The sequence below is a fragment of the Coffea arabica genome, chromosome 10c (assembly GCF_036785885.1).
Source record: "Coffea arabica cultivar ET-39 chromosome 10c, Coffea Arabica ET-39 HiFi, whole genome shotgun sequence".
NCBI classification, from domain to species: domain Eukaryota; kingdom Viridiplantae; phylum Streptophyta; class Magnoliopsida; order Gentianales; family Rubiaceae; genus Coffea; species Coffea arabica.
Window position 1 is genome coordinate 2972801 of NC_092329.1, and position 16314 is coordinate 2989114.

The 16314-nt window shown below is 32.2% G+C and overlaps 2 protein-coding genes across 6 annotated transcripts; both read left to right on the forward strand.

Annotated features, from left to right (window-relative positions):
• Positions 1-3356: 3356 nt before the first annotated feature.
• LOC113714572 (protein BASIC PENTACYSTEINE6-like) lies at positions 3357-6954 on the forward strand. Of its 5 annotated transcripts, none has more exons than XM_072069090.1 (4): positions 3357-3569; positions 5072-5123; positions 5341-5394; positions 5553-6954. In XM_072069090.1, the coding sequence occupies exons 2-4, from the start codon at positions 5100-5102 to the stop codon at positions 6495-6497; spliced, it is 1023 nt and encodes a 340-aa protein (XP_071925191.1). In that variant the 5' UTR covers positions 3357-3569; positions 5072-5099; the 3' UTR covers positions 6498-6954. The 5 variants fall into 5 exon arrangements, with proteins under 5 accessions (XP_071925191.1, XP_071925192.1, XP_027094278.1 ...); XM_027238477.2 differs by having other exon boundaries at positions 3359-3569; positions 5237-5394; XM_027238478.2 differs by having other exon boundaries at positions 3359-3569; positions 5072-5116; positions 5237-5394.
• Positions 6955-11374: 4420 nt separating this feature from the next.
• Positions 11375-12592, forward strand: LOC113715083 (histone H3.3). Its single transcript, XM_027239249.2, has 5 exons — positions 11375-11518; positions 11613-11697; positions 11817-11893; positions 12000-12090; positions 12206-12592. The coding sequence occupies exons 2-5, from the start codon at positions 11626-11628 to the stop codon at positions 12374-12376; spliced, it is 411 nt and encodes a 136-aa protein (XP_027095050.1). The 5' UTR covers positions 11375-11518; positions 11613-11625; the 3' UTR covers positions 12377-12592.
• Positions 12593-16314: the final 3722 nt, after the last annotated feature.

A 16314-nucleotide genomic window follows, 5' to 3' on the forward strand; every position in this document is an offset into this window, starting at 1 on the left:
GAATGAAAACACGCAAACCAACAGCTTTTGGACCGGTGACGGGTGAGTCAAGATTTTAAACTTTATCTCCCATCAATTATTACAATAAGTATATCTTCCAAGAAATCCAGATGAGTGCGTAGTCTAATCCAGTGATGGTTTAGTTCTCATCTGTCTCTCATGGGTTTAATTGGGCCTCTCTATATAGATTAGGATAGAGTAGGATATAGATAAAATAAAAAATTGATGAATGACCAAAAAAAAAGAATGAAAACACGCATAAATCATAGAATGTCAAAGTTTCTGTATAAGAGTGCATCATTATTGGAAAGTTTCCCCAAGAGTTTTGGCTACGGAATTGAGGATGAGCAAGTGCACCCATGGCTTAAAGTTTGTGAAACCAATTAAAGAATACGCTCAATTTCATAATATATTATATATATTATTTTCAAAGACACTTGCAGGGTACGTTTGGATTGGTGTTTTTGAGCCTGTTTTTGAAAAACTGTTTTTCACATTCCAAATGCTACAGTAAATGTGTATTTCAAAAACAACTTCAAAAACACCAATCCAAACAATATATCAAAAACAACTCCAAATATATTTCAATTATGCATATTTAATTTGTATATTTTAATAAGTATATTTCAATTTGTATATTTTAATTATGTATTTTATATGTATATTTCAATTATATTTTAATTATATATTTTAATATGTATATTTCAATTATGTATTTTAATATGTATATTCAATTATGTATATTATATATATATTATATTAATATAAATATATTTATTTCAATTATGTATAATATTATATATATTATGTCAATTGAAATAAATATTATATATTTATATAAATACATTTATTTATATATAAATTTATAAATATATTTATGCAATTTTGTTTTATAAAATATATTAATATGTATATGTCAATTATGTATATTATATATAAATTATATTAATATTAATGTATATTATATATATTATACATTTCTAATATTATATATTTACGTATACATATCATAAATATTTTATTTTATTTAAAATATATTTTTATATATTTATAATATATTTACATAAATATTATATGTTATATAAATTATATATAATATAATATATAATTTATTATACATTTATATAAATGTACATTTATACATAATATATAAATATTTATGTATATTTATAATATACATTTATATTATATATTATATATAATATAATACATTTATAATACATTTATACATTTATATTAATATACATAATATTAATTTTACATTTATACATAATATTAATGCATATATACATTTATATTAATTATATAAATACATTTTTACATAATATTAATATATATTTATAATATATTAATTTATACATTTATAATAATATACACTTATAATTTATAATATATTTATAATATTCATTTATAATTTATACATTTATAATAATATACACTTATACATTTATAAATATATTTATATTATGTATTATATAGAATACAATACATTTATATATTTTTATATGAATATATAAATATATTTATTTATAAATGTATTATAAATGCATAAATGTATATTTATATAAAAATTATAATTTATAATTTATACATTTATATAATATTCATTTATAATTTATAATTTATAATAATATACATTTATACATTTGTAAATATAAATGTATTATAAATGCATAAATGTATATTTATATAAAAATATAAAAATTATAATATTCTAAAAATACTCAAAAATATGTTTCAAAAATACCTCTAAAAATAATCCAAAAAAATCTACAGTAAAAGTTTTTCATATAGTTTTTGAAAAACAACCCCAAAAACAAATAATCCAAACGGACTTGTTTTTCAGATTCGAAATGCTACAGTGGTGTTTTTGAAAAACAACCCTAAAAACAGCTAATCCAAACGGAGCCACTTGCAAATTACTGCTAATCCCTTCCTTTTTTTTTCGAAACGCTGAGTTGTATTACTCATGTCAAAAGTATGTATAATCTGAGCAAATATTCAAGGATACTTTATAGTTTGTGCATCTTAGCTTGGTGGAACTGGATAAGTCCATTCCACATCTTAATTACTGCTAATCTCACAATATTAACTTCTGTTGAGAATTAAGACCCTTAAGGATATTACAGGCATACCCTTGAGGAAAAGAGATTTGCCAAAATCAAAAATTTGTCACCTTAGAGGGGGTCATATTGAAGTTTTCACGAGCTCCTTCTGCTTTTTTTAAAAAAGTTTTTAGGAGCCTTAGAGGGTCAAATTGGCATTATCCTTTTGAGCCATTTGATTTGCCTTTTTGTGGAGAAAAGTTTTGGAAAAAGGCGGACCCAAGCCATTGGATCAAATGTGTACAAGGACAAATTAAAAAAGTGGTATGGCACGAATCTTAAGAACATCTAATGGACGGCTCAGGAGTCAGGACGAGGGATTCGCGGTCACTCCTCACCAGCAGTCATTTCGCACTTCCCCTATCATTTTCAAATATTTTTAAAGGATAATATCAGAAACCTCCTTTGACGTTTCCATTAATATCACTTGACACCTTTAATGTTTTAAAAAATCACGTACCCCTAATAATTGTAAAAAGATTACATTAATTTTCACTTGATATATAATTTACATATCAAATAAATAGAATTCAAAAAATAAAAAAAAAGAGAAACAAAAGTCACTTTCTTCATTTTCTCCTTTCTTCAATATTTTCCTTTATTCATTTTTTTTGGATGACTATGAGGTTTTTATTTGTAAATTATACATAGTATATTAAATGTTGTTTGCCTTTTAGTTTTTGTAATTGTGATAGAGAGTGGTATGATTTTTTTGTTTATTTTTAGTTAATTTTTATGATAATCAACACAATTTAAAGGTTTGAGCAGGGTTGAGAAGAAGTTGAAAAAAAATATAAGACTCATAAGAAAATGATTCTGAACATATATAGTTAAATTGGTGTTGATATATTTCTTTGTAAATATTTTTTTTAAAATTTATATTTTTATGGACTATAACACTTTGACGTGGTAGTATTATTAGAAATTATTTTTTAGATGATGATTTTCTTAGAGTAAACAAAGTGGATTTGGAGTATTTTTATTTAGCAAATAAAAGGGTGGTCTAGTATTTTTCAAAATTTTGTTACACAAATAACAAAAGGAAGGGAGGTAAATAATTTTTTAAAATTTTAAGGATGTTAGGTAACATTTTAGAAAAACGTTAGGGGAGTTTTCTGATATGATCCCTATTTTTAAAACATCCCTATGCGTAGCAGTTTTTTTTTTTTTTTTTTGAAAAAAAAGGTGATGGCATGGTGGCGTTGACACTTGAGAGAAAGGTCCTGTAAATAGTGAAAAAACAAAGAACGTTAAAAACAGGAGAGAGAGAGAGAGAGTGTGTGTGTGCGCGTGTGTGTTGAGTTGATGTTGGAGTAATGGGGGCTTAATCTCTTGTTTGCCCTTACAACAACTGTTCTTTCGTCATAGATATTTCTTCAATCACCTTCTCCTTCGATTTAGGGTTTTGACTCTTTTGCTTTCTCTCTATAGTCTCTGCAACTCTTTGCTCCATGATATTTCACTGTGAGCTTTCGATTAACTTATGATCTCTGTTTAATCCTGGCTGTTACTTGATTTTTCTACTCATCGTTTTTTGTGTTAGCTTCTTACTTGATTTGGTTGACTGTTTATTTTATGTCAATACAACTGTGTTTGCATTGATTAATTTGCGCTCTTTCCTTTTTTTTTTTATTTTATTTTGTCCCCTGCTGAGTTTTAATCAAGTTGATTGGATATCTTTTTTTCTTTCTTTTTCAAGCCAGTAGTTTTAGTTCGTTTTTCCCCAAGTGTGATGCAGGTTGAAGTTCATTTTTGGTGAACTTGAGCTTTTTAGAGCATTGAAGGTTTGAAATTTTAGCTGTAAATTCAGCTTCGGAAGCCGTTAAAGTTCATTTCAGTTGACAGACTTTCCTTCTCCGCTCCTTTGTTGGGGTTTTCGGGATCTTAATTTTCCTTCTTTTCTTTTTTTAAAGCTGAGTTACTGTTGTTCTTTCTTTCCCAAATGAGATCTAAATAAGATGAAGTGTGCATTGAAGGGAAATGGAGAGGATAACATTGACGGGGTGCTGAATATTGTAATGTTCTTTTGGTTCCGACAAATATGTAAAAACTGTAGGTGTAAAGGCTTACTTGATTTCTTCTTGTTAGCTTTGCTTCCCATTGAGAAGGGAACAATTTTACCAGTAGAACTATTGGTGGAAAAGTGCCTATTTGATGAAACTCTAGTTTACTCAAGGTTCATACTGCCCTTAAAATGGACCGTTAGACTGGTTCTATTATTACTCTAAAAGTTATGCCGTTATGCATGATAAAGAAAATCTAGATACTTTTGGGGTGGACTAATTTCTCATGTTTCTGGTTTGCGATTTGGAAGTGCTCTCAGAAACTTGCTGCTCAAAGTTAGCTTATAGAACCTCCTTCAGCTACGAAAGTGGTTCACCCATTGCCACTCTGTGTCACATTTTGGTCATTGGTTTATTGGAAATACGTGCTGCATTTGCTTTCTCAATATTCCCCTTGTTTCTGTCTCATAACGTGTCTGCAAATGCTTTTTTTGCAGATGCTCATGTACTTGTGTCTGCAACAAAAAGTAGGATAAAAATCCTAACAAGGTTCATTTGTAACAGATAGAATTTTAATTATTTCTAGAAGAGTTTGAACACACTTGGTTATGATGTAGGAAACATATGCTAATTGCAATTTTGACTACTGTCTTCCAGAAGAATTATTGTCTTATAAATTATTGGTCATTGATTCTGTATGAGCTTTCCAGGTGTATTTCATTTGTGCTTCTTGTTGGGGTTTTCTGTTTTATCAGGATGTCAATCCTTTGATATCCGTCAGGCAGAAGTGACTTAGAAATATAGTGTAGTTCTATTGTATGTAAATAGTATGTGCGTACTTTCTACTTGCTCGGTTTTCTTATGCCTTAAGAAATTGTTTGTTTTTAAGTCAAAGATATTGTGTTATAATGAGTTTGTTTTACTGGATATCATGCTGACACACAAGTGAATTTTTCCAAGCAGGAATTTTACGGAATATGAGTTTCAGTTCATGATCCTCCTGCTTGGGTTAATGGTATCATTCATTTCTACTTTGTAATTTTTTGTATAGAAAAGTATAGAGTTTGCATCCTTTAGAAATTTTTGGGAATCTTTTTAGATATGCTGTTCTTAAATGTTTGGTTGCAGGGCCTGAGTGGTTGTTTCATGCCTACCTGAGTCCATGTTGCACCTATAGTACTGGTTGGAAAGTTCATACTGATACCAGCCGCTAGTCCTGTTGTTTGTTACAGATGGATGATAGTGGGCATCGTGAGAATGGGCGTCATAAGCCACCTCAGGGTCAGGTTAGATTCGACATGTTATGGATCAGTGATACGGTTTTATTTTTACTACATTTTCTTTAGTAAATCCTACATGGGAGAGAAATGGATTCTATAGTATCTGTACTATGGAATGCTATCTATAGGTGCTAATTATAACTATTTTGATGCATTTGTTTCAGTGGTTAATGCAGCATCAGCCATCAATGAAACAAATCATGGCCATTATGGCTGAAAGAGATGCTGCTATCCAGGAGAGGAATTTGGCTCTTTCTGAGAAGAAGGCTGCTTTGGCAGAACGAGACATGGCTATCCTGCAGAGGGATTCAGCAATAGCTGAAAGAAATAATGCCATTATGGAACGCGATAATGCAATTGCCACTCTTCAGTATCGCGAAAACTCTATAAATAGTGGTAATATGTCTCCCTGCCCACCAGGATGCCAAATTACACGTGGTGTGAAGCATATGCACCATCCTCAGCAGCACGTACACCACCAGCCCCAAGTAAATGAACCTCCATATGGTAGCAGAGATATGCCCATAAGTGATGCTATTCCAATATCACCTGGTTTGCTGGAGCCTGCAAAGTCCAGGAGGACAAAACGAACCAAGGATCCGAAGGCAGTAACATCAACTAAGAAGGCTTCAAAGTCATCGAAGAAGGTTAAAAGGGAGGGTGAGGACCTCAACAAAACAATGTTTGGCAAGTCACATGAGTGGAAGCCTGGGCAGGAAGTGGGTAGTGGCACTGATGACCTGAACAGACAACTAGGTGTCTCGAAGCCAGACTGGAAGGATCAGGACCTGGGTTTGAACCAGGTTGCTTTTGACGAGTCAACCATGCCAGTGCCTGTGTGCTCCTGCACAGGAGTTCTCAGGCCATGCTACAAGTGGGGAAATGGAGGCTGGCAATCATCTTGTTGTACCACCAATTTGTCTATGTATCCATTGCCAGCAGTGCCTAATAAGCGTCATGCCAGAATTGGTGGTCGGAAGATGAGTGGAAGTGCTTTTAACAAACTGCTGAGTCGCCTAGCAGCAGAAGGCCACGATCTGTCAAACCCTGTTGACCTTAAAGAGCACTGGGCGAAACATGGCACAAATCGCTACATTACCATCAAATAAATGTAAGTTGAAGTTTATAGGGGGAAAGGTTGTCAGCCACTACTGACAATTATATATATTTGATTTGGAATTGTCAGGGGAAAAATTATTCGTTTAGTTAACGAAGTAATTGGAGTTTTCCCTTTTTTATTGGTGCCAATCAATTCTCTCCTTCACCCCTAATCTTCCCTTTCTGGATAATCTGAAGAATTAAGCTGTCTGCGTCTCCCCTTTTTCCTTTTTGTAATGTTGGTCGGGGAAAAGATGCAGGGCTATTGAAAAGTGATAGATAAATGAGCATGTGTATGGGCTGTATGGGCCATGGGGTAAGGTTGGACCCTTATTGCTTGTAACTAGTATCAAGTGTAGAGATCCGCTGTATTTCTCCTGTATTAAGGTACATGGTACATGTTAATTGTGTTATTATTTTCTGTTTAGATTTTGCTTTCAATATAGATCACTGGCAATTTCTCGAGCATCGATATTGATCACTGGCAATTGCTATTGACCCCTTTCCGGTTCTATGCTGACAATGAGTTAGTGCTGATTTTGACTAGAGCTGCAAATGAGCCGAGTTGAGATTTGGACTTATCGAGCCGAGCTCGACTTAATAACAAATGAACTCGAGCTCGACGAGTCAAGAAAATTGAGTTCGAGCTCAACTCGACCAAGGAAAAGTCATGCTCGAGCTCGACTCGACAAGCCTCACGAGCAACTTGAATTGTTAGCTCGTAATGTGACTCGAATTTCTGACTCGTAAACAGCTCAGTAACTCGAGTTTAATCTAATAAAAATAACAAATAATTATTTTTTTAATAAATAATAAAATATTATGAATATATATGTAATTTTATTATTAAAATAAAAAATATATATATGTACACGAGCTAACGAACTTAATATTTTGAGTTCGAACTCGAGTTCGAGTTTCGATTTTGCTAGCTCTAGCTCGAGTCGAGTCGAGCTTTGACTCGCGAGCGGTTCGATTCATTTGCAGCCTTAGTTTTGACCATGCACGTTTCAATTCACTGGATATTCGGATGGATCCAAAAAACAGTTCCCATGTAGCAAAAGAAATGCATTAGCACTGCAATCCTGTTTCAGGCATTCCTTCCCGCCTTGCCATGAGTTTTTAGCGAAGGGCTCGGGTAGAATGGAAAAACGATGAATATTTTGTTTGTAAAACCCACTTTTGGATGACGTGTATTCAGTGAGGAATGTAAGTGGTAATTGTGAATTAGTGATGAATGGACGTAGCTGGTAAAAGATTCGGAACTTTTCATCATTTATCCATAAAACGTAGTGCACAGAGCCCATTAGAGGAAGAGAAAGCTAATTGTCCGACTCCTAAACTATTTTCATTGCACTCAATAATAAATTATTGTAAATAAATCCCTCAACAAAAAAGTTTCACGTTTAAGGAATTTTGTCAAATTTAGTCGTTGATACCGATAGAACGAAGAATAAAATTAACTGAACACAAGAGTTTTTTAATGGTAAAGTATGTAGGGAACCATTAAACGATTTTCATTGTCAAGTTTTGGCTCTTAATTTATCTCAGAGTAACCCCTTAGTCATAGGTGGGACTCGGGGCACGGACGGTTGCAGGTGCAACCGTCCCTGTCAATTGTAGTCATTATCAACTGGCCGTAACTTTCTTTGTACATCGTGTAACTTTTTTTTCACATGATGTATTTTCACAAAAGATAGTGGTGGGCCCCACACTTGGCGCGGAAATCGAATTACATGGTGTAATCTCAACCGCACAAAATTGTGAGGGCCAATCTTGGCTCTTAACCGTGCAGGGATACTGATGACCGTCCCTGCCCCAAATCCGTCATAAGTGTATCTAGAACTGAAGATATTTATGTCCAACCACTTAGTATAACCGTCGAGACCAGAACCAAAAGGGTTAAGAAGAAATATAGACTTCATTTTACCATTATTAGATTCAGCCTTTAACAATGTTGACTAATGAAGTATATTTTTCGTCTTATCTTTTCTGATTCTAGTTATGATGGTTATATTAAATGATTTGACAAAAATGCCCTTTGGTTCCAACTGCACTCATTACACGGGCAAAAAGTTTGGAAGGCCCTCAAACTATTATGTTAGTAGATTTTTAACCCTTCAACTATTAAGTATATATTTTTAACCCTCCAACTTGTAAAAAGGTATATTTTAGAAACCTCTTCAAGATTTATGTTAATATCACTTAGCATTCATAAAGTTTCAAAAATATCACTGACCTCCCTTAAAATCATATCTTTTGTAATGATTTCACCCTTGTGTCATTAAACTATTCTTATAATAATCATTTAACTAGAGAGATATATTTTTCTCTCAATTCTACCTATTTGTGTTGTTGTCTTATTTTGAATTTTCTAACAAGTTGGTTATAATGTAACATTTACAAGTTTTACCTAAAAATTTTCTTTTCATTATGTTTTGCCTAAAAATTGTTAAAGTAGTGAAGATAATTTTTTAAATTCACACAATATGATAGTGATTAATGGTCCATTCTACTAATATGGAAGTTGAGTGATGTTTTTGAAACTTCAAGAGTGCCAAATGATATTACCATAAATCTCAAAGAAGATTTCTAAAATTATCTAAACCTAAAAGGGTAAAGAATATGCCCTTTTACAAGTCAAGAGGTAAACATATGCACTTAATAATTAGAGAGCTTAAAGTTGATCAACGACATAGTTTGAGAACTATTTAGTTTGATCAACGACATAGGTTTTTTACCCTACTACTAAAATAGTTGGCATGGTGCTATGAGACAATTGATATTAGGGGCCAAAACTTAACAATGTGAATAGTTTAAGGGTTTTCTATACACTTTATTTCACGTTCTGTTGATATTAATAGCTAAGTTTGATGGAAGTATTTGAACATGACGCCTTTTTGTTGATGGAATTCGTTATGGTAATATATTGTTGAGAGACCAAAAGAGTGCATGCAAATAGTTTAGGGGTTGGTTGAATAATTTTCTCTCAAATTAGAGAACAATTGTACTAAAAAATACAAAAAATTGATATTTTATTTATTTATATTGTTCGTGAAAACGTATGCAAATGCAATTATAACTAAAACAGTATAGTTCTTCGACTAAATATGTGATTTGTAGCAATAGGTAAAAGTTCAAATGACCCTGGAATTTATTACATTTTTCGGCTAAAATTTTAAAAACTAAATATTATTGATCTAACTGCATGAAATATAAGATTTTCAAATGCTTATAAGAAACCTCTTAGATCATATAATTCGCACTTGAACTCACAAAATTATAGTTCAAAACTCTAGAATTGTACTAAGATCGGGATCGAAATCATAATTTTGAATCATAAAATCATAAGATCGTAATAGTAAGATTGGGAGTTTAACATTCATGCCCAAAATTCATTTATCTATCTATCTTATCTGAGGATAAGATGTCCTAAATTTCTCTAGGGCTTGTTTTTGTTCAAGGAGTTACAAGTTAATTTGAGTTTGCTTTGCTTTATCTATCTATCCTATTTGAGGGTAAAATGTCCTAAATTTTTGTTCAAGTACTTACGAGTTAATTTGAGTTTACTTTAGGTTTGTTTGGATAGAGTATTATTTGAAACATAATTATTTGAAATAATTACTGTAACACTTTTTATGATGTGATGTATGTGAGATAAGAAGGTGGTTGAAAATATAAGGTCTTGGTTGGAAAGCAATTTTTCAAAGAAAATTTGTTACGTTTTTATAAACACATTTTCCAATTATTTTTTTACCTCATATATATTAAATCGCTACAGTGATTTTTTAACAAAAAAATGCAATTCAAACGTGGCCTAAAAATATGGATTGAGAAATGTGTTTATAATGCAAGCGAAATGTTAATTTACAAAATTTGATATCTTTCTCAAACGAATTTGAGCATGAGTTCAATCTCCTTAAATTCAAGATATATTAGGATAGGAAGAATAGGGATAGGATTGTAAGTTATTTGGGATTATTTGTGATATTTTTACTGTAACACTTTTTTGTGATGTGATGTATGTGAGATAAAAAGATATTGGAAAGATAAAAAGGTGTATTGGAAATTGTAAAGATGATGTAAGCAAATAAAATTGGGAAAATATGAAGCAATCCAAACAAACCCGGAGAATGTTAGAAAAAAAAAAGGTTCAGTCCTCTGAAATTTTTATCGTGCCGATTGTGAGTACTAGTATTTGTCAAGTTCAGGTTCGGTGTGCATTCTTCAATGTATATATATTTTTAAAAGCCTTCACTTTTCAATGTATATTTTATGTCTTTCAACAATTATTTCCTTTTTTTTTCCTTAATATTTTTCTCATTTCTTTATATTTGTTATATTGTTGTATTTTGTCTTTCTCCTTTACTTTGTTTTAAATTTTTTGTTTAAAACAGTATAAGTAATTTACTTTTGGTAAAGTTTAAACTAGGACATATCTGTCATTTAACTACATTCATTAAGGGAGTTTAAGAACCGTCATTGATGAGGGGGCGTAAATGTAATTTGGTCAAGCCACAAGATTTCTTTGGTAATATGGAACAGACCTTAGGGGAGGTAAATGTAATTAACCCTAAAAATTAATAGGCCAAGAGTTTGGGAGCCAGTTTAAACCTTGAACGGTGAGAGAAACGTGCCTGCCACCAGAACCAATGGACTAAACTCGCCAGAGCATGAAACAGACACAGAAGAAGCACAGGTTTCAGCGATCCGAGTGAACCAAAAGGCAACCAATGAGAGGGCTTTCTTGCAATACGACAGCCAATGAGAAGCGAGCACGCCGATCGAAATATTTTTCAAATAGCTGGGACATTTCCTCTTCCCATACGCAACCGTTGAAACACTCCCAAGTCCACGTCCCCGATTTAACCGACCTTCAGGTCCTTCACCCACCCCACCCTGCTTCCTCGCAGCTATATATATATATATATATATATACCAACCCCCTGGTTCGGTTTCTCTCGCTCCTGCGTTCGTTACAGTTTAATCCTTCTAGCGACCGGGGATTCTCTTCTATTCCCCCTTAGTAAAGGTAAGCTGCATCTTATGTGTGTGTGTGTGCGTGTTTTTTTTTTAAAGATTTATTGTCAAGATATGGGGTGTAATTTTTCATATGGTGGTTGTAGATTTGTGTAAGAAATGGCTCGTACCAAGCAAACCGCTCGTAAGTCAACCGGTGGAAAGGCTCCCAGGAAACAGCTCGCCACCAAGGTCTATATTTTACTCTCAATTCTTGTTTGGCGTTCTTGAGAAATTGATAAGTAGCACTAGCATTTGAAGATTTTAGGGGTTCGAATTGTACTAAATTTATGTTGTTCTTTCTTTTAAAGGCCGCAAGGAAGTCTGCACCTACCACCGGCGGAGTCAAGAAGCCTCACCGTTACCGCCCTGGAACCGTTGCTCTGCGGTAATTAATTATACCCTAATTCTCAGCTAATATGTGTAGCCAAGTCACTTAATTGAGTAATTTACCTGTTAATTTTTTTCTTCTTATTTTTCTATTCAATGAACAGAGAAATCCGAAAGTATCAAAAGAGCACCGAGCTTCTGATCCGAAAGTTGCCTTTCCAGCGCCTGGTCCGAGAAATCGCCCAGGATTTCAAGGTAAAATTGGAACTGTTGTATAAATTATATGTGCGGTAGTCTGGAATATCCTGTGGAGAATTGATAACTGATATTATTTTTTTTTGATTTTTTTTTTGGGGGGGCCAAATTGCAGACAGATTTGAGGTTCCAGAGTCATGCAGTACTGGCGCTGCAGGAGGCTGCTGAGGCGTACCTGGTGGGTTTGTTCGAGGACACAAACTTGTGTGCCATCCACGCCAAGAGGGTAACCATCATGCCCAAGGATATCCAGCTTGCCCGGCGGATTCGTGGAGAACGTGCTTAAGACATCCTAGACAACATTTATGTGCTGAAACAGTGGCCTTTTCCTTGGACGAGCTAATAAATACTATACTTGGTAGAAACTTGTTTAGATACATATGGCTTCCGTATTGATTTAGTTAGTTACTCTGGCTTAATTCCTAATTGGCGTTTATAGTTTTTGTAAATCTCTAGTGTTTTCATAACTTTACAGTTTAAGGATTCTATATGTTCAGTTTAACATGGATGTTTGATCCCCGTCCCAATTGGTGTTTAATATTTCTGATTAGTTTGCTCCTGATTTGTCTTGCAATCGTCGTCAGAGGGATATTCAATGTCTGTCTAACGTGGTTGTCGGCAGAAAAGTCGCTTTCTCCTTTGCCTGGACTCGAGATTATGATTTCCAGAAAGTCTTAGCTTTCAATCGTTGTTCGTTTTTCAATCATATGACAAAGAATCTCTTTACACTTGTGCTGCCCCAATTTAGGTTTAATTGGAGTATCACAGATTTCTCAATTAAGTATAATAATTGGATTAAGATTCATCCAAAGGACAGAGAGGGAGTGGGGCTGAAAAAAAATGAAATGCAAATGGTAGGTTTCAAAATGGAGGACGTCCATATGAAAGTTCTCTTAACGACTTACCAGCAAAGCCTCTTACAACCTGAGCAAAAATATTTGCCGCGGCAGAGGCTGGAGAGCTGTGCTGAAGTGGATGAGTACCAAGAGCCAAAAAGAAAATTATCTAAGATAGAGGATGGAAGTAAGACACAGAACGGGTCAATGGCAGCAGGCGCAAGTCCGTCGTCGGAGGCTGCCGTTAAACTGTGGCTTCCTTGTGGTTTCCTTTTACGGGGAAAATTGTGTTGGCTCCTTCTCTCTTTAAAGTAGATTAAAGTAGTTTATTCAAATGTTATAATTTAAAGTAGATTAGAGTAATTTATACAAATATTATCGTTGTGATAAAAAAAAAGCAGGGACGTAGAGAAAGAAAGTAAAATACCTAAGTAAATTGGAATGATACGAGAGAAGATTAACGCGGCCCTTGTACACCGATGACATGCACAAATCGAGAAAATGCGCTTCTCCTGCTCTGATCTTGTTAGTCCAAAGGGATTATGAAAATGGTAGAATGCTAATAACATCTCTCATTTTTTTATTCTTAATTTTTTTATTTTTATCCCAGATACATTTTACAATTTTTTTTTTTTAAATCAAAGCCAAAACCTGGGTTTTTAATCCAAACACACGTGGGTCGTGTTGGCTGCGTGCTCATGAACTTCCGATTGTCAAATGGGCCTCTGCAATTGTTCTTCTTTTAGGGCTGGGCTTTGGGTTGATGTCCAGGCCGGATATTGTGTCTGTATATGGATCTTATGAGAATTGAAGCCCTAACTAGGGACCTGGGGGTGGTCATAATCTGATGCACTCTGAAGGGAACAATGCTAGTTAATTTGTACTAGTGTGGTGTGGTGTGGTGTAGATTTTATTAGGCTGGATGAATGACCAGCCACATGGACCTGGAAAAGGGCCGCACTTTTACATATTCGGACACGATCGTCGCAATATCCTATGGATCGGTACTCTTCTCCAATAGGCTACCGGCATTCTAGCAATGTAAAATTCTAAGCTCTGTTGAGGCCTGAAATTTAACAAGAAGGATTTGTCCCAAATGCACTCGACACCAAAGCCTCATTCATTAGATTCCTAGACGTATTACCCTAACACCTCCTGCAGTGACATGAGATTGCAGGCGTTTCTGCCCAAGTCATTCTAGTTAATATAAAAATCTTATTTAACTTCTTTGACCTAAAGTTCATGCAATTTTGGGCTTATCGTAAACTAATTGCATTTTTTTTTTGACACAGGGGTGTCCGGGTCAATCCTTACGGAGCCCGGCTAATTCCCTACGGCCCGAGCTTGGCGCCCCAACCCAACCAAGGCACGATAAGTGCACAGGCGTCCTCATAGCGCAGTTTCGAACCCGGGACCTGAAGGTCTCAAGGGAACGCTGCTACCATGTGGCTAAACTCGTGGGGGGGTAAACTAAGGCCTTGTTTGGATTGCCGATTTCCGTCGAAAAATTACGTCGTTTTTCGTGATCACATTTCTCTATTACCTTTTTCCCTCATATACATCAAATCGCTACAGTAATTTTTTCATGAAAAATCACGGAAAATGCAATCCAAACACAACCTAAGGTGGCGTTTGGTTCGCACATTGGAATCGGATTTGGATTCGGAATCGGATATCTTGGGTTTGGAATGAGCTCATTCATTCCAATACATCTGTTTGGTTCAAGTATCTGAAATATGTATCATTACTATAGTTGATGTTTGGTTCGTCGGCTCTTTCATAATGGAATATAATAAATATATTATAAACCACATCGTAAATGATAGTCATTGGCTCTTTGTAAATGAGATATAAGAAATTTTCACTAATTAAATATATTAGTACAAATGTATTAGTAAATTTAGTATAACTAATTAATAATTTCTGTTAGTAAATATGTATAATTATTAGTATAATTGATAATATATAAAATAGTAAATAAATTAATATACATTATATAATACATATAACTAATAATATTATTATTATAAGTTTGTAACTAATTAAATTAAATATTATATATAATTAAATATAAATATACTAATGTTATAATATAAATATACTAATGTTATAATATAAATATACAAATGTTATAATATAAATATATAATTATAAATATATAAAATATAAATATTAATTGTACTAATATTTTATACAAATATAATGCATATTAATATTAAATATAATTTTTATTATATATTATTATATTTAAAATAATAAATATAAATATAATTATATAATTTATTAATATAATATACATGTATATATTATAATTATATGCACATATAATATACATTTATAAATATACATATATATTATAAATATATTATTATATTATATTAATAAATTTATAATATATATTATATAAATATAATTATATTTAACTAAATAATTATAATATATAATATAATAATATCATTATTATAAGTTTGTAACTAATTAAATTAAATATTATATATAATTAATTATAATTATACAAATGTTATAATATAAATATATAATTATAATCATATAATGTATAAATATTAATTGTAGTAATATTTTATATAAATATAATGCATATTAATATTAAATATAGTTATTATTATATATATTATATTTAAAATAATAAATATAATTATATAATTTATTAATATTATATACATTTATATATTATAATTATATGCACATATAATATACATTTATAAATATACATATATATTATAAATATATTATTATATAATATTAATAAATTTATAATATATATTATATAAATATAATTGTATTTAACTAAATAATTATAATATATATTTATATAACATACTAATATTATAATAAAATATTATATATATTATATATTATAATATAATTATAAATATATAATATATATAAATATTATGTAATTATAAGATTTTGGAATCACACTTGGGTTTTGGACAAAACCCACCAACTTACTAAGGAATGGTGGAATGCTAAATTTTTAGATATAATTCCAAAATTTCAATTCCGATAGTAGTGAATCAAACATGAATCATGGAGTTTATTCCAATTCCCCGTTTCGAAACCCTTTTACCAAACGCCACCTAATTGCATGAGTGAATAAAATTCACATTCCTTCACTCCTGCATTAGTAAAAATCAATCAGCTTTTATCCCTGGTAGGCAAATTTTAGATAACATTATGATTTCCCGTGAGTTTCTACATTATCTCAAAAACAAAAGGCTTGGGAAAGAGGGTTTTATGGCTGTGAAATTAGACATGTCAAAAGCTTATGACAGGGTAGAATGGAGATTCCTGGCAGCTGTGATGCAGAAGATGGGATTCAATGACAAATGGAGGAGCTGGATAATGGAATGCATTTCATATGTTT